Genomic DNA, 18601 nt, shown 5'->3' with positions numbered 1-18601 from the left:
TTTTTGCAGAGGTGCTCAGAACACAGTAGTTTAGAAGCATATACGTATAAAGATACACAACATATCCCTCCAAACTGCTAATATCCCGAACCCCTCCTTTAGAGTGCAGGCATTGTACTTCCCATTTCCAGGACTCAAGTCCAGCTATACAAAAATAACCGGTTTCCCTGAATCCCTTCACTAAATATTACCCTACTCACACTCCAACAGATCGTCAAGTCCCAAATACCATTCGTCTCCATTCACTCCTATCGAATACGCTCATGCACGCCTGCTGGAAGTCCAAGCCCCTCGCCCACAAAACCTCCCTTACCCCTACTTTCCAACCTTTTCGAGGACAACCCCTACCCTGCCTTCCTTTCCCTACAGATTTATATACTCTCCATGTCATTCTACTTTGATCCATTCTCTCTTAATGACCAAACCACCTCAACAACCCCTCTTCAGCCCTCTGACTAATACTTTTATTAACTCCACACCTTCTCCTAATTTCCACACTCCGAATTTCTGTTATCAAAATGTAATAAATTAGGATATACTGAACATACAGTACAAGGTTTTGGTGATCTTACACCAAACTTTTTTGAACATGGTTTCACTTCCAGGTCTATTATTTATTTTTTCTTAATTGTTATCATTTTATAGAAATTTATTAGAATTGGCATCCTGAGGTTTTCCAGAGCTTTCCAGTGACTCTGACCTATATAAATGACAAAATTAGTTGTGATAGTGTTTTTGCTATTAGTCAGTATTTTTATTTTAGCATGCTGAAGTGGAAAATCCAGTAATAAAGGTAGAGGAAGAAGATGTGAAATATGAAGATGAAGATGGTATGCAACTACCCGACACCTGCAATGCTCTAGAAGTTCAAATGACCGAGTCTGATGGGTCATCACAAGGCACAGCAAGAAACAGTGAATCTGTACTAAAGTATGAGGCCTCCCTCTCTGGTAGTGCTGGGGGAGCTCCTCTTCTCTCGCCTGTTACTCAGTATTCTACTCATCCACAGTCATTTGAGGAAATAGTCTCGCAGGCATTACCAGGGCCTTCAGGAATTCAAGGGGTTAGTAGCTTCAGACCTTTTTTTTTTTTTTTTCTAATTGTAACGGTCTTAATATCCTTCAAGGGGATGGGGTGTCTGGATGGCATTGAAGGCTCTTAATCCAAGAAATACCTCAGAATAAGCCTTATAACTTCCATTCTTCAGGTGTTTATAACTCCTATAGGTTTAGTGCTTCCTCTTGAATGTAATAATAACATATACTACCAAGAACAATGGTTTTAGTAGAGCAAATTCTGTTAAACCCCCCCATCCCCCATAAAAAATGGTCTGTATATTGCTACCTACATTCATTATTTCCCTGGACAGTGCCAGGTCTGTTAGCTAGTGCTACATATGCAATATACATTCATTTATCCACTGCTGACTGTAGACACATCTAAATTAGCATTAACAGTGTATTAATTTCAGGATGGTCAGAGTTGGGACAGCAGCCGAAGAGAAGGAGAGATGACTTCCTTTCATCTTCAAGGCTTTTCACAACAAGATCGCCTCAACCCCCATCATCATAGTCTCCAGCAAGTGGTAAGTGAATTCCTTGCATTGTATTTGGTAGAATTTGTAGTAGGTGAAGGATAGGGTATCTATCTGTATCTGGCTACTGAAGTTTAAAAGTAAATTAATTTCAGTTAAAAGATTGTTTACACTTTTGGGAGCCTATGCATTCCAGAAATATATTTTGTATATTGTTTTTTATTATGTTACATTAATCATTAAACAGAGATACTTGGTAGTACAGTATTTCATTCAAAATTTTCACACTAGTTTCAATGTAGGAAAATCAGAATTACCTTTGGAACACTGTTTACAAAAAGGTTGCTTGTAGCAATAGTGAGAGGATTTACACATGAACAATTTCACTCTACTTGCTTTTTTGTCAGCATGTCTACTGTGGAGTAGCCAATTTTATGTCTAAACTAATGGTCATTCGGATAGTCTTTGTCCTACTACACTCCTGATTACTTCAAAGATTTATTTCCACATGATACAATGTTTGTACAGAGTTGGGTGACATTTGGTTGTGCATGCAGAAAGCTCATGATTTTACAGAGCATTTCAGGCAAGCTTAAGCCTAACTTAAGACTACAATGGCAATAATTATTATTTGTTTATATTTAAGGACATTAAAGGTATACAAACAACAAATTTAGGCATTTCAAATAAAACAAACAAGCAGACAACTGTTTCTTTAAAGTTGAAATATGATTACAAGTAGTGAGAATAAGAATGTTGATTGGTGTATAAAGTGCAGTACCTGTAGTAATAATTTTTTTTAAGTAAAATTGGGTACATTTGCTACCCTAGTCTATATAATATACACAGTAGAAACACAAGTTGACCATTAATAATGCACTATATGGTTTTGTTCAAAATAATGTAGACTAGGTATGTAGCAAGTCTAAGCCCAATATGTACATACTGCTAGTGCCGGCTTAAATGTAGGGCATTTTGGTTCCTCCCAGAGATATAGTGACTAGGCACTAAAATGCTCTACATAAACCAGAGATCAAATTGTCAGTGTATGGGATTATTTTATAATTTATCCTTTGAGTTTAAACTGATGTCAAGCAGGGACTGTATGTACATTTTTCACATTATTTCACAGCCAATTTTTATTTTTCTCTTGTGTCCCTCTATAGTCAGGAGGAAGGTAGAGTTAGCCTATTCACAATAAAATGCACAACTCATAATTACCAAGTTCAGCTAGTCAGTAAGACATTTTCTGAGATTTAGTTTTTAATTTATCAATGTTAATCATTTTTAGGAAATATTCATATCCATGAGTGTGTAGAGATTTGAGATTTGTGCTTCATAAAATTCAGGGGATAAATTTTATACTGCCAGTCAATATAAGTTGCAAACTTCAGAATGGATATAGATAGATAGTCATAATTGTATGCCTGTACAAGATATATTTTCTTGTGTTTAGGCAGAGTTGAAATATTACTGTATGACTAGCTGACACCCAGGTATCATCCAGTGTATTCTTTATACACTGTATGTAGATAAGTTTTAATACAGTGTACATAACTTGTTGTCTTAAGGTAAGTGGAATAACAAATGCAAATTTGTTAAAGGTTATCACTTATGCAGATCTATTTTGCACTTGTAATAATATGTCCAAGTTAATGTTTCATTTATTGGGGTTATAGTTTTCATTTCTGTATTCAGGTTCCATGAATCACTAATAGAAAGAATAGCATGTAAATATACCCTCTGTAATAACGGTAATGCTCTCATATTGCTTTTCATCCAATAAGTCATTGTTTACCTTCATTTGCACCCCTGCTCTTCTTTTGCTGACTCAGCACAGGCTTCTGACTGTATTTGTTTACTTGTATCAACTCAAGAAAGACCTCTCACATCATAGAGAGCATAACTTCTGTTCAATTTACTCCTTTTTGTTGGAAGACAGTGAGTAACATTAGTTTAGCTTGGCACATAGACTGTGGATGGTTTGTTCACTGTGCTTAACTGAACCTGTAATAGATTTCAGTAAATAGTGCAAATCTCACAGATATGTGGTGTTGACATTTCAGTGGTTTGGATGCCATTTCAAGATGCTTCTCTTGCATTTACTACTATGCCTATTCTTCATCCCATTGTGATTCATCAGTTTGGCGACATCGCCGAACACTATTTCTGAAACTCAGAGGTTTTCCTGGTAGGGGCACTCTTTTCCTGGGTGCCATTGCCAGGGAAAGACTACAGCCACATAGTCAGCTTGGCTAACCTTAAGTGGTTCTCATTCCGTATCAGTTATGTGAGAGGATCTTACTTTATATTTCGTAGGAGTTTTACCTTTACTATCTTGCCTTTTTCTTTGTGAGAGAACATTTGGAAAAATTAGGATTAAGTTCCATACACCTCCAAATTTGCCAACAAAACTTTTTAATATTCTGCTAGGTAAAAATTACTGTACCATACAAATGGGTGAAGGAAAGCTATTTTTCATGATTTGACATGCTGTTGGTGTGTGAGCAAGGTAACATTTATAAAGCGATTCAGGGAAAACCAGTTAGGTGAACTTGTGTTCTGGAGGTGGGAAGTACAATGGCTGCACTCTGAAGGTGAGGTGGGGTGGGGATGTTGCTGTTCAGAGGGTCATCTGAACCTTGATATCATCTCATTGCTAAGAAGACAGCAATTGAATGAATGACAGGAAAGTTGTTTACTCTTTTTTGGGTCATCATGCCTTTGGTGGGAGATGGTCGACGTGTTATAAAAAATTTTATTTTTTCATTCTGTCAGTCATTACTTACAGCATTTGAAGTGTGAGGAGAGTTAATGAGAGTCTACTGGCCCAAGTTGGATGTCACAAGTTTTATCAGTTAATGCACTAGGTACATATCAACAACAAAAATAAGTCATATTTCCTAACGAAATTGTACCAAGTATGATGTTGTAATATTTAGTGAAGGGATTCAGGGAAACCGGTTATTTTCATATAGTCGGACTTGAGTCCTGGAAATGGGAAGTACAATGCCTGCATTTTAAAGGAGGGGTTTGGGATATTGGCAGTTTGGAGGGATATGTTGTGTATCTTTATATGTGTATGCTTCTAGACTGTTGTATTCTGAGCACCTCTGCAAAAACAGTGATAATGTGCGAGTGTGGTGAAAGTGTTGAATGATGATGAAAGTATTTTCTTTTTGGGGATTTTCTTTCTTTTTTGGGTCACCCTGCCTCGGTGGGAGACGGCCGACTTGTTGAAAAAAAAAAAATGATGTTGCAAGTATATGGAATAGGTGGTAAGTTACTAAATGCTGTAAAGAGTTTTTATGAGGATAGTGAGGCTCAGGTTAGGGTGTGTAGAAGAGAGGGAGAATACTTCCCAGTAAAAGTAGGTCTTAGACAGGGATGTGTAATGTCACCATGGTTGTTTAATATATTTATAGATGGGGTTGTAAAAGAAGTAAATGCTAGGGTGTTCGGGAGAGGGGTGGGATTAAATTATGGGGAATCAAATTCAAAATGGGAATTGACACAGTTACTTTTTTCAAATTCAAATTCAAAGTTTATTCTCTATAAGGATTACAATGCTGAGTTTACAGAATTTGGTTATTGTGTGGTTTACATGTATTAAAATAATTACAGAGTGTACCACTAGAACACCTAGCATGGCTAGGCATTTCGGGCAGACTTATATTAAATCTTAAGTTTAAAATATTACAAAATTATGAGGTAAGTTGGTATTATGGCTAAGTGACTAAATACCAGTTGTGAGTTTAGCAATGTGAATGCTTTTGTTTTGGCACTATACATAGTTTCAGTATTGGAGTATCACAGGCCAACTTATGACTAGTTAAGATTCATTATTTTGAGATTGAGATTGATATTTCTGTTTATGGTCAAATGGGTGAGTGAGTGTAAGTGTGAACCACCAGGTGGTATTCGTATTATTAGTTGACAGGGTGTATCAGGGAGATAAGATGTTTTCTGATGGTAGTTTTGAAGGTGATGAATGTGTCTGCAGTTTTGGAATTTTCAGGTAGGGTGTTCCAGATTTTAGGGCCTTTGACATACATTGAATTTTTGTAAAGGTTTAGTCAGACACGGGGAATGTCATAGAAATGTTTGTGTCTGGTGTTGTGCCTGTGGGTTCTGTCACAACTATCAAGAAAGCGTTTTGGGTCAAGGTTAATATTGGAATTTAAGGTCCTGTAGATGTAGATTGCACAGTAGTAAGTGTGGATGTACTGAACAGGGAGTAAGTTTAGATCTATGAAGAGTGGGGGGGGTGTGTTGCCAGGGATGGGATTTAGTGATTATTCTTACTGCGGCTTTTTGTTGGGTTATTATTGGCTTTAGGTGTGTTGCTGCAGTTGAACCCCAAGCACAGATAGCATAGGTGAGGTATGGATATATAAGTGAATGGTATAGTGTGAGAAGGGCAGTTTGCAGCACGTAGTATCGTATCTTGGAGAGGATCCCAACCATTTTGGATACTTTTTTGGTTATGTGTTGGATATGGGTGCTGAAGTTCAGGTTGTTGTCGAGGTATAGGCCTAGGAATTTGCCCTCATTATGCCTGGCGATTAGAGTGTTGTCGATCTTAATGTTAATTTGCGCATCTCCTGCTCTGCTACCAAACATAATGTAGTAGGTTTTGTCAACATTAAGCGTAAGTTTATTGGCTTTCATCCAAGTCGATATTTTGATCAGCTCCTCATTAACAATGGTGTTGAGGGTGGCAAGATTAGGGTGAGAGATGACATAAGTCGTGTCGTCAGCTGATGATACCGTGCTTATGGGAGATTCTAAAGAAAAATTGCGAAGGTTAATGGATGAGTTTGGGAATGTGTGTAAAGGTAGAAAGTTGAAAGTGAACATAGAAAAGAGTAAGGTGATGAGGGTATCAAATGATTTAGATAAAGAAAAATTGGATATCAAATTGGGGAGGAGGAATATGGAAGAAGTAAATGTTTTCAGATACTTGGGAGTTGACGTGTCGGCGGATGGATTTATGAAGGATGAGGTTAATCATAGAATTGATGAGGGAAAAAAGGCGAGTGGTGCGTTGAGGTATATGTGGAGTCAAAAAACATTATCTATGGAGGCAAAGAAGGGAATGTATGAAAGTATAGTAGTACCAACACTCTTATGTGGATGTGAAGCTTGGGTGGTAAATGCAGCAGCGAGGAGACGGTTGGAGGCAGTGGAGATGTCCTGTCTAAGGGCAATGTGTGGTGTAAATATTATGCAGAAAATTCGGAGTGTAGAAATTAGGAAAAGGTGTGGAGTTAATAAAAGCAGTAGTCAGAGGGCAGAAGAGGGGTTGTTGAGGTGGTTTGGTCATTTAGAGAGAATGGATCAAAGTAGAATGACATGGAAAGCATATAAATCTATAGGGGAAGGAAGGAGGGGTAGGGGTCGTCCTCGAAAGGGTTGGAGAGAGGGGGTAAAGGAGGTTTTGTGGGCGAGGGGCTTGGACTTCCAGCAAGTGTGCGTGAGCGTGTTAGATAGGAGTGAATGGAGACGAATGGTACTTGGGACCTGACGATCTGTTGGAGTGTGAGTAGGGTAATATTTAGTGAAGGGATTCAGGGAAACCGGTTATTTTTATATAGTCGGACTTGAGTCCTGGAAATGGGAAGTACAATGCCTGCACTTTAAAGGAGGGGTTTGGGATATTGGCAGTTTGGAGGGATATGTTGTGTATCTTTATACATATATACTTCTAAACTGTTGTATTCTGAGCACCTCTGCAAAAACAGTGATAATTTGTGAGTGTGGTGAAAGCGTTGAATGATGATGAAAGTATTTTATTTTGGGGGATTTTCTTTCTTTTTTGGGTCACCCTGCCTTGGTGGGAGACGGCCGACTTGTTGAAAAAAAAAAATGTATGTATGAACTCGCAACACCCATATCAAAAAACAGGTCCTAGAGATGAATGCATTTGTGAAAGTAATAACCAAGAAAAATAAAGTAATACATACTTACTACACTTTTTTTTTTTTTTTTATAAAATGTGGTGGGGAGACTATCTGAGAGATATGGAGTGAGTGCCGAATCTCACTTTGACTCCTAGCAATGTTTTGAGATAGCAGATTTCTATTTCTATCACTTCATTACATATCTGAACTGTCTCTATAGTTCTTATTTTGTGTGATCTGTGTTTGAGGTACCGATAATGTCATGTTTAGTGGAAGAGATAGTAATTAGTTGGCTACACCACACAATTTGGCAGAACTAAAACCAGAGTTAGCAGGGAAATAGCATACCTCCACCTCTTCTCTTAAAGTATTTTTGCTATGTTGATAATATAATGGGAGCAGCAGCTGGCAGGAGACTTGCTCATGCATCATTTTATTAGCCAAATAAACACTACTTTGCCTTATCTAGCAAAATGTGGGGAATCTTTAGAATATGTGATGTGTTTGGGCAGTCAGTTGGTAACATGCTAGAACCTCAGTAAAGATGTATATCATACAACTTTCTTGTTTAATTATTTATTGACTATTATTTATCACTATGTTCAACAATATGAGGTAAATGGTATAAAATACCGACATGGTGGAAGCTGAAACAGAAATGCAGTACTGTACAGTAAGTCCTCGTTCAACGTCATTTTGTTATGACGTTAATGAGAAAAAATAATTGATTCCCAGCCGGGGCCACTGTCTGTGTGGAGTCTTCATGTTCATTGTTGAATTGTGCTGTGGTAGGAGGTGCTCCTTACAATTTTTGCTTTGCAAACATTTATTTCTTGATTTAACCCTTTTTCATTGAATGCCATAGGTGCACCATGCACTCCTGATGTTTATATCAATTAGCCTATGGTAAAATTGGTTTTGTTATACATCGTTTCACTTACAATCGCAGTTTCCAAGAACCTATCAACAACATTAAGTGAGGACTTATTGAATAATGTGATCCTTTAATGATAACATTTCACCCACACAGTTGATTTTATCAAGTCACAAACAGATCTGTTTGTGACTTAATAACACCCACTGTGGATGAAATGTTGTCAATAAGGGACTGCATTTGTGTTTTTTACCTCTCTCCATGTTCAACAAGTGTAGACATACAGCTAGGGTTAATACATCACCATAAAAAAATGAGTACTGCTAAAGGCACATGGATGTGAAATTACAATAGAATGAGAATGTACAATATTTAGTAATCTGAATGAAGTCTTCTTCTATTGAACATTTGTTGGTTCTTAACATTAATGCACTGAATTTTCTCTTAAAATTTTTGTATAAGTTTTATATAAATTAAGCAATTATAAGCTACATATATAAATTTGGGGCTAGTAACCCCTTCTCCTGTATAGATTACTAAATTTAAAAACAGAAACTTTTGTTTTTCTTTTTTGGGCCACCCTGCCTCAGTGGGATACGGCCAGTTTGTTAAAAAAAAAATGTGTGTGTGTGTGTGTGTGTGTGTGTATATATATATATATATATATATATATATATATATATATATATATATATATATATATATATATATATATATATATATATATATATATATATATATATATATATATATATATATATATATATATATATATATATATATATATATATATATATATATATATATATATATATATATATATATATATATATATATATATATATATATATATATATATTTATTTTATATTTTATATTTATATTTTGGAAGGTATTAATTAAGAAATATGCTGTCAAGCAGACATGATTTGCTCTCACTGAGCAAGAACAGTTGGAGGCTGGGTGGTATGGCGTGTGTCCTACCAACCAGATTATGAAACTATGGAGTCTGCTACCCTCTGAGCTTATTTGAAATAAATATAGACTTTTATATTAATTTTGGGGGGGAAATGTTCACAATTATTTTTTATTTTTATTCTTTGGTTATTTTTAGATAAATGTGTTGATGCTTGGTATGAAAATACTTGGCGATACATTCTGTCAAACTAACAGTAGGTATATATACTCACACCACATTTGTTCATAGCAATTGCCTGAGTAAGCTCATTGTACATGTGTCAGATCTTTGGGAGTTCAGAGGTTTTTTGGTCATTGATAGAAATCACATTTTATTAATGCTTGTTAAGCTGAGGCTAACTCTCTAATGAAAGTCCAGGGTATGTAGGCACCATCACCATTCATTGTCTCCGGTAATATACAATGATTACCCCGGCCCATCACTAACATTTTCTGTAACATAAGACAGATACAGAGGAATTTTTTAATTCTAAAGAACCATTTAGACCTTGTTAATGGGGCTTTTTCTTGCTTATATAGACAGAATAATATACTGCATTGTCTCTATATAACAGCAATGTATATTAGCTACCTAAATCGGGGTTTCCTGTTTAACATTCAACTTTTGTTTTAGAATTACTGTATGCAGTGTAGCTCATTATTTTGTAAAGTTCGACAAAAATTATATTTATTTACATTGTCCTGTGTTGGCATGATTCACATCAGATAGTATAAAATCATTTGAAAACAAATAAAATATTGCCTAATTTTGAGGTTGGGAAGAGTCTCAGATCTCAAAATGCTGAAGCGATCAGCTAATGTACAAGAAAATAAGATAACGGAAAAAAAAGGTAGCAGAATTTAAAGTGTGGTGAAAGTCTCTTAACTCATGGAATTGGAGCTTCTTTTTCCTCGGATCAAACCTGACTTGTGGGTTTAGTGCTTCCCAGCAAGTATAATAATAAATTACAGTATATCAAAGGTATATTATTTAATATGATTACTGAGTGTGGTGCCTGTGCCTTGATACACCCAAAAAGTAAGAACTGATAGGTGTGATGAGTCTTTTGCCTAAATATTTGGTCTTGAAACCTTGAGTTTACAGAAGAACCTTCAATTAACATATGGGTTATGTTCCTGAAAATCAGAGCATAACTTTCAATAGCATTGTGAAGTGAACAAGCAGGAAAACTAGCATTACATTCCAGACACCTTCAAAATTTCCAAACAACTTTTTTTTTAATATTTTACTCCATTTGAAAAACAAAAAAGTGGATAGTGAGGCTCAGGTTAGGGTATGCAGGATATTACACAGGAGTGTATAATGTCATCATGGTTGTTTTAACATATTTGTAGATGGGGTTGTAAAAAAAGTGAAAGCTAAGGTTTTGGAGAGAGAGGTGTCTGATTAAAAGATAACAAATTTGATACAGAATTGATCTTACCAGTGACATGTATATTTTGGGAGATTCTGAAGAGGTTGCAATGGTTGGTAAGTGAATTTGGGAGGGTATGTATAGGAAGGAAATTAAACATGAACAAAGTAAAGAGCTAGGTAATGAGAGTAATAAAAAATCTAGGCAGTGAAAGACTGTATATCAAAGTGGGAGTGAGGGTATGGAGGAAGTAAATGTTATATATTTGAACATGACAGCAAATGAGTCTATGAAAGACAAGGTAAACCATAGACTATATGAGAAAAAGATAGGTGATGCATTGAGGCATATGTGGAGTTGAAGCACTTTATCCATGGAGGTAAAAATGAAGATGGAAATTGATATAGTGGCACTAACACTATTAAGGTATAAAGCAGGGGCTTTAAATGATGCAGAGAGGAGACTAGAGACAGCCCAGATGTCATGTTTGAGGGCAATGTGTGGTGTTAATAGTATGCAAAGAATATTTAGTGTGGAGATTAGAAGAGTGTGGAGGACTGAAAAGGGGGTTGTTGAAGTGGTTTGGAGGATAGAGTAGAATAGGGTGACTATCTAGGAGGAAGAAAGGCCTTCTCTTCCTTAGCAAGAATAGGGAAAAGCTGGGAGCCGGGGAATGATAGGGCACTGCTCATGGCTTGGTGAGCAAGCAGTGAAAGTAGGTAGCATGTACAACATTAATTTTCCTTGGCACTTGATGCTGATTTTTTCATGCTCTACGACACAATATCTAGCATTTTAGCGCATTATGACATTTTGGTTGGACTTTTTTTAATAGCTTTAAGACAAAATTGTGCAGCCTTCTTCCACTATAATCAATGATTTTATGGTACATAACATCAAAAGCTTGAATGATGTACACTGGTAAAGAACATTTATTTTTCTAATAATGCTTGGTAGATTGGTGACTTCTAAAACTCTATCGCATAGAGAGGCATAACTAAGAATTTAATAAAAAATTTATTACTGATTAGAAATGTTTAGTAACATTTCTTTATGTAGCATTAGCTCATCTAATTATATTTTGATTTCTTCTTTTGTTGTATACTGATGATAATAATAGTAGAAATAAGGTAAGTTAAAAAAGTTTTCTCAGTGCTGAAAATGTTTTCCTTTCATATATTTACTTATATGATTTCCAACTATTTTGCATTATCTTTGTATACAAGTTTTCTCATCATATTTTTAAAGAAGAAATATGTTGATATTCATATTTTTAGGCTCTACTCTGTCAAGAAAGGTTTCTGATTACTTATACATTTAAAACTATGAGCAAAAACTTTACAGTCTATTATCATTATCTTAAAATAATACTGTACAGTATAAACATAAGAATACTAAAATGATGACATGAAATTACAGTATGAGTACCCCAGAAATAGTATTCTGAAAGTTGAAGCATTCTTTATTGATAGCTACGTTCAGTTGTTGTCCTCTAAATAAGAAGAGTGCTTATACTCCAAGTGACAATGGCCTCTCTTCTAGGGGCAAGCGAGATCAGGGTGGGGGCGGCAAGGCAGTCACAGTCATCCACTACACCAGTCAGTCGTATCCCCCGGAGATGCCCATAGTCGTCACTCGTACCAGAGACCGGTTGTCTCAGGAAATGGACGAATGGCATTCACAGAGGGATCCCAGCAGCAGAATAAGGATGAAGTCAGCGCATCATTTGATAAAAGATGCTGTCAGATATGTGGATATAAAGGACAAGATGTTTCACAGCTTCGTAAACACCTTCGCATTCATACTGGAGAAAAGCCATATCAGTGCCCAAAATGTGACTATTGCTCAGCTCAGAGCAGTAACTTGCGTGTACACATGAAGAGACACCATCCAGAGCTGTGTCAGCAAGAAACTCCTAGAGACTCATTCCAAGTATCGACGGATGCTGTAATACTTGAATGATTTAAAGAATATTAAATTTTTCTATAGTTTTCTAAAATTCTTGTGCAACTAGAAAACAAAAGAAAAAATAATCATCTTTAGCAATGAGAAAGCTAGGAATTGGGCATTAAATTTGTGTGCGAAATGGTTATATCATTTTAAAACTTATTGGAATCCCAAGAGTGTTATGTTGCTAATTAAGAATTTGAAGCAAGAGGCAATCACAAAAGCAGTTTATGATCATGTTTAAAAAATAAGGAAATCTTAGTGTTACTGGAAAATTTGTAAGGTCTTATTATTCACTTTTAAAATGCACATGTTTGCATGTGAAGAACTGTGGTAGTCTCGTTCATTTTTCTCCTCCCTTCTCCTCCTTTCCTCTTCCCCCTCCTCTCCTCTCTTGTCCTTTCTCCCTCCTCTCTCTAGTCTTTTCCTCCCTCTCTTCTTTCCTACCTTTCTGACCACTCCTTCCCAACCTGTCTTCTGCTTTTCTCTGGTTTGTCTTGCTCACTTGTGACTTGATAATGGTCAAGGACAGACCAAAGCATCATCTAAATTTTCATCTCTCAGGTGGGTTGTTTGTGAGTTATTACAACCACAACATTGTAGCTTTTACTCTTTATTTATATTTTTGCATTTGAAATACCTTGGAATGTATCTAAAATCAATTTTGTCATTATTTTTTATGAGATTCTCCTGGCAGCTGGCCTGGAGCTTCAACTCCCAGAGTCCCCTTGCATCCCAGCATATTTTAATGTCAGAAATTCATTATCAACTCAATGAATTGTCATTTGAAAGCTTTACAAATAGTTCATTTTATGCTAAGGTACACAGTGGCTGCCATATGGTTGAAACAGCATTTTATATATATAAAACAGCATTCTTATAAAAAGTCTTAAATGAATGCTATGTATATTAAGCTTTTGTTTAGTATTTTCTGTTTCACCCACAAGTTGATGTGGCTGAGGAAAGTGATCGAACATAGGTGTGAAGCATCAGTATTTCCAGACTTACACACATAGGTGGTGATTGAACATAGGTGTGAAGCATCAGTATTTCCAAACTTACACACACAGGTGATGATTGAACATAGGTGTGAAGCATCAGTATTTCCAAACTTACACACACAGGTGATGATTGAACATAGGTGTGAAGCATCAGTATTTCCAGACTTACACACATAGGTGGTGATTGAACATAGGTGTGAAGCATCAGTATTTCCAAACTTACACACATAGGTGGTGAATGAACATAGGTGTGAAGCATCAGTATTTCCAAACTTACACACATAGGTGGTGATTGAACATAGGTGTGAAGCATCAGTATTTCCAAACTTACACACACAGGTGGTGATTGAACATAGGTGTGAAGCATCAGTATTTCCAAACTTACACACACAGGTGATGATTGAACATAGGTGTGAAGCATCAGTATTTCCAAACTTACACACATAGGTGGTGATTGAACATAGGTGTGAAGCATCAATATTTCCAGACTTACACACACAGGTGATGATTGAACATAGGTGTGAAGCATCAGTATTTCCAAACTTACACACATAGGTGGTGATTGAACATAGGTGTGAAGCATCAGTATTTCCAAACTTACACACATAGGTGGTGATTGAACATAGGTGTGAAGCATCAATATTTCCAGACTTACACACACAGGTGATGATTGAACATAGGTGTGAAGCATCAGTATTTCCAAACTTACACACATAGGTGGTGATTGAACATAGGTGTGAAGCATCAGTATTTCCAAACTTACACACATAGGTGGTGATTGAACATAGGTGTGAAGCATCAATATTTCCAGACTTACACACACAGGTGATGATTGAACATAGGTGTGAAGCATCAGTATTTCCAAACTTACACACATAGGTGGTGATTGAACATAGGTGTGAAGCATCAATATTTCCAGACTTACACACACAGGTGATGATTGAACATAGGTGTGAAGCATCAGTATTTCCAAACTTACACACATAGGTGGTGATTGAACATAGGTGTGAAGCATCAGTATTTCCAAACTTACACACATAGGTGGTGAATGAACATAGGTGTGAAGCATCAATATTTCCAGACTTACACACACAGGTGGTCATTGAACATAGGTGTCAAGGAAATTAGATAATTCCAACTTTGTTACCAAGAAATAATTCTTAGACGTGTTTTGCTTTTGAGAGTACAAGCTGTATATATAGTACTGTGTTTAATGCATGTGGGAGTTCAAGCTGTACATACAGTACTGTATTTTATGCTTGTGAGAATACAAGCTATACACACAGTACTGTATTTTATGCTTGTGAGAATACAAGCTCTATATACAGTACCATACTGTATTTTATGCTTGTGGGAATACAAGATGTATACAATACTGTATTTTAAGCTTGTGAGAGTACAAGCTAAAAGTACAGTACTGTATTTTATGCTTGTGAGAGTACAAGCTCTATATACACTACTGTATTTTATGCTTGTGAGAATACAAGCTGTATATACAGTACTGTATTTTGTTTGTGAGAGCACAAGCTGTATATACAGTACTGTATTTTAATACAAAGTCATAAATGGGTGAATTTTTTTTATATTGCTGTAGATGTATATTCTTGCTGCCATATCTTAGTAATACATAGAAACAAACAAAAAACAACTTTATTTCTATAAAGTGGAGTACAGTATACAATTCACATCAGTGACTGATGGGTATAAATTACTTTATAGAAAGTCCCTTGTTATGCAGAGCATTTAGGGCAGCCTTACAATTAGCGTATAATTACTAGACAGTGAAACAGATAGTGTACTAGAATGCTATAATTTGCTAAACTGTCGTTTGTGTCTATTACAAAATTCTGATTTAGGAGTCATTGGCTGACTTGTCAGCTTGCCTCACTTGTGTCTATATTTGTTTAGTTCATCGGCCATATAAAAAAGTTTTTGTTTCATATGTTACTGGGATGAGAACAATACATGGGAAAAGGCTTTGTACTATCCATAAGCCATTGTAGTACTGTATATATTTTTTTAGAAAGTAAAAACCAATTGAGGCCTCCTGATGCATTATATTGTATTATTTAATAAAGGGCATTTTTTAAAACATAAATAATTTTATTTTTTTAGATACCATGTAGCTATTTGTTCAAAGAAGGAACCTCAAATTTTGTCATTCAAATACAGTTCTGTGTTTTAATGTTATATATTACTGCACTTACCTATGAATAAGGAAAGTTTGTAAGCTGCGGTGGGCCTAATAGCCTTGTTTGGTATATTTGACATGCACCTCATACATATAATGCTACAATTTCAATATTTCCACTTCATAACTAGTATACAGTGTAAACTTCAATTTTGTTAGTAATTACAATACTGACAAACTACTTTAAGATAGTTCCCACTAGGCAGTTCTCAAGCCAGTGTGATGTCTAACAAGTCAAGTGTTGTTCATGTGGAATGAGTAGAACTTACATGAAAGGGAAAGGAGGGCAGTAGAGAGGTCATTGTATGAACACACACACTCATGCATGCACACACACACACTCATACACGCATGCAGTCATGCGCACGCACATGCGTGCATATGTATGCATACACATACATGCATCAGGCCCTTGAATAACATAGGGATCACATTCCTGAAAGCCTGTATGCTACTTGAAATGCTATTAAGTGAACCGAGGAGCTTATGGGATAAATAGATTTATGTTCCTGACACTTTATTTTAACTCTCTCCATTCTTAAAAAATAATAATATCATTGTAGTTGGATGTAGTGAGGTGTACATAATTAAAAAAATGCATGTACAGTGGTACCTTGACTTACGAGTTTAATTCGTTCCGTAACCAAGCTCGTAGCTCAATTTGCTTGTATATCAAATCAGTTTTCTTCATTGAAATTAATTGAAATGCCATTAGTCTGTTCCAGCCCCCAAGAAAACCACCCCAGGGGCAGGAGAAAATACTTCAATATAATGCTAATATCAACTCTACGGCTTACATTGGCCCCGCGTTTTTCATAATTAATCCATTCCAGAGAGTGTGACTAATGGCGAAATTGACGATTTGTGAAACCATTTTCCCCATAAGAAATAATGTAAGTCCCATTAATCCGTTCCAGACACCCAGAAGTATTAACAAATTTTTTTTTTTTTTTTACCTTAAAGATAGATTTACATGTATAAAAGAATGAACATTCAACATGACACTTACATTTATTGAAGGCTGTTGTTGGTGGATGGAAGACAGGGAGGACGGGAAAGGGAAGAGAGGTTATTCTTTGGAAGGGGAATCCCCCTCCATAAGGACTTTAGGTACCAAGTTCTTATCCAGGGTCACTTCCTTTCTTTGTTTTTTAATGCCACAAATCTTTCCATCCTACTCCACATTGCACAAATTTCCATTACTACCACCCCTTAACCACCATCACAACCACTACCACCATCACAACCACTGTCACTATCTACCACCATCACTACCACCCTATACCACCATCACAACCACTACCACCATCACAACCACTACCACCCTCTACCACCATCACAACCACTATCACCCTCTACCACTATCACTACCACCCTTTACCACCATCACAACCACTACCACCCTCTACCACCATCACTACCACCCTCTACCACTATCACTACCACCCTCTACCACTATCACTACCACCATCACTTTCGTATTTTTCTACAATCTTTTTCTTTAATTCTGTTACGTTTGTCACCTTCTTTACCAAAGGGCTTGCACTCGCTTTCTTTCAGCCCATGGTGGCTTATTTAGCAGTTGCAAGCACTAAAACGAATGGAATATTACAAAATGTATGAATGCGTGGGATCGTGCTCACTCACTGATAAACAATGGGGCACTGACTATGGCCACGTCGGGGCTGCTCGTACGCGTCTGGGACGAATGACTATTGCAAGTCAAACGATTCACGAGTCAATATTTTGACGACAAAACGTTACATTTTTCAAAAATTACGACTTCCGATGCTTACGAAAAATGAGGGTCCACTGTATTTATCTATCAGAATTGATCTAATATACACAATAAACATGATAAGTAACATAAAAACATGATATATACTCTAGAATGAATAAAATAGGCCATAATATGGCAAGTGTCCAGGACCAGTTCGAGCATATAAAATTATTAATGCTCCTTCCTATAACGTGTTCTTTGGTCCAGAATAAGAGAAAATGGAGTTTTTGAGAGGCTAACTGCACTAGATCACCAGTGCCGTGATGTGTGAATATCTCGGAAGTAAATTATTTACGTATTTCATGAAGCCCACCATTTATTATTGAAGTAAATGCAATAATAATGACAGAAATCATAAAAAAAAGTGATTGTTCTACAATTGGCTTGTGGAATATTGGAAATATTCCAAATATTTTGGGATTTGTGTAGGAGTAAAGGGCAAAATATTTTGCAAATGTCAAAAACTTAGCAACTAGATTTTTTTGTAGAATAACTAAAGATAATTACATGATTACCTCCAGAGAGAACATCACGCTAACATTGTTTTATAAGTACCAAGTCCCAAAACCACTTTTCATTGTGCTGGGGTTCTTGCCAAATGTCATTTTCCGTAAATATTTTTTTTTCAGTAACTTTTTTTTTTTCGCTCGTAACTCGGATTTTGGCTCGCAACTCAAAGGAAAAAATCGACCAAGCAATGCCTCATAACTCAGAAAACTCCTAAGTTGGGGCACTCATAAGTCAAGGTACCACTGTGTTAAAAAATTTGTCAAATAATTTTTTTCTTGCACCTTTAATTCTGGTTGCTGGTGCATGTCAATGCTCTTGAAAGGTGTGGAGAGGGTTAATATGGTGCTATTGGGCTGAGGTGGATGGTTATGCTTCTTGAGCTGAAGTTAATGACTGGGATTCTTGGGCTGATGTCAATGCAGAAGTGTCAGTACGTAGATGATGGTTGTACCAGAATTCTCAGGTATTATGTAGTGTGTCTGATCTGCTTTACCCTGCAGTACTTTATACTGCTGAATATAGGGCATAA

The 18601-nt window shown here is 36.3% G+C and overlaps 1 protein-coding gene across 6 annotated transcripts in view; it reads left to right on the top strand.

Moving 5' to 3' along the window:
• The window catches only part of LOC128695380 (longitudinals lacking protein, isoforms H/M/V), a 73256-nt gene that overhangs the window by 5448 nt on the left and 49207 nt on the right, over positions 1 to 18601 (top strand). For 5 of the 6 annotated variants that reach the window (XM_070095491.1, XM_053785926.2, XM_053785925.2 and 2 more), the window contains exons 4-5: positions 764 to 1063; positions 1472 to 1585. In XM_070095491.1, coding sequence (XP_069951592.1) covers positions 764 to 1063; positions 1472 to 1585 — 414 coding nt within the window. Of the gene's footprint in view, positions 1 to 763; positions 1064 to 1471; positions 1586 to 12185; positions 16259 to 18601 lie in introns of those variants that run through there. The other variant, XM_053785921.2, reaches the window with a different exon arrangement.

The sequence above is a fragment of the Cherax quadricarinatus genome, chromosome 50, assembly GCF_038502225.1.
Source record: "Cherax quadricarinatus isolate ZL_2023a chromosome 50, ASM3850222v1, whole genome shotgun sequence".
Taxonomy (NCBI): Eukaryota; Metazoa; Arthropoda; class Malacostraca; order Decapoda; family Parastacidae; genus Cherax; species Cherax quadricarinatus.
The sequence above is the reverse complement of the archived record's forward strand: the minus strand, read 5'-3'. Positions and strand labels throughout refer to the sequence as shown.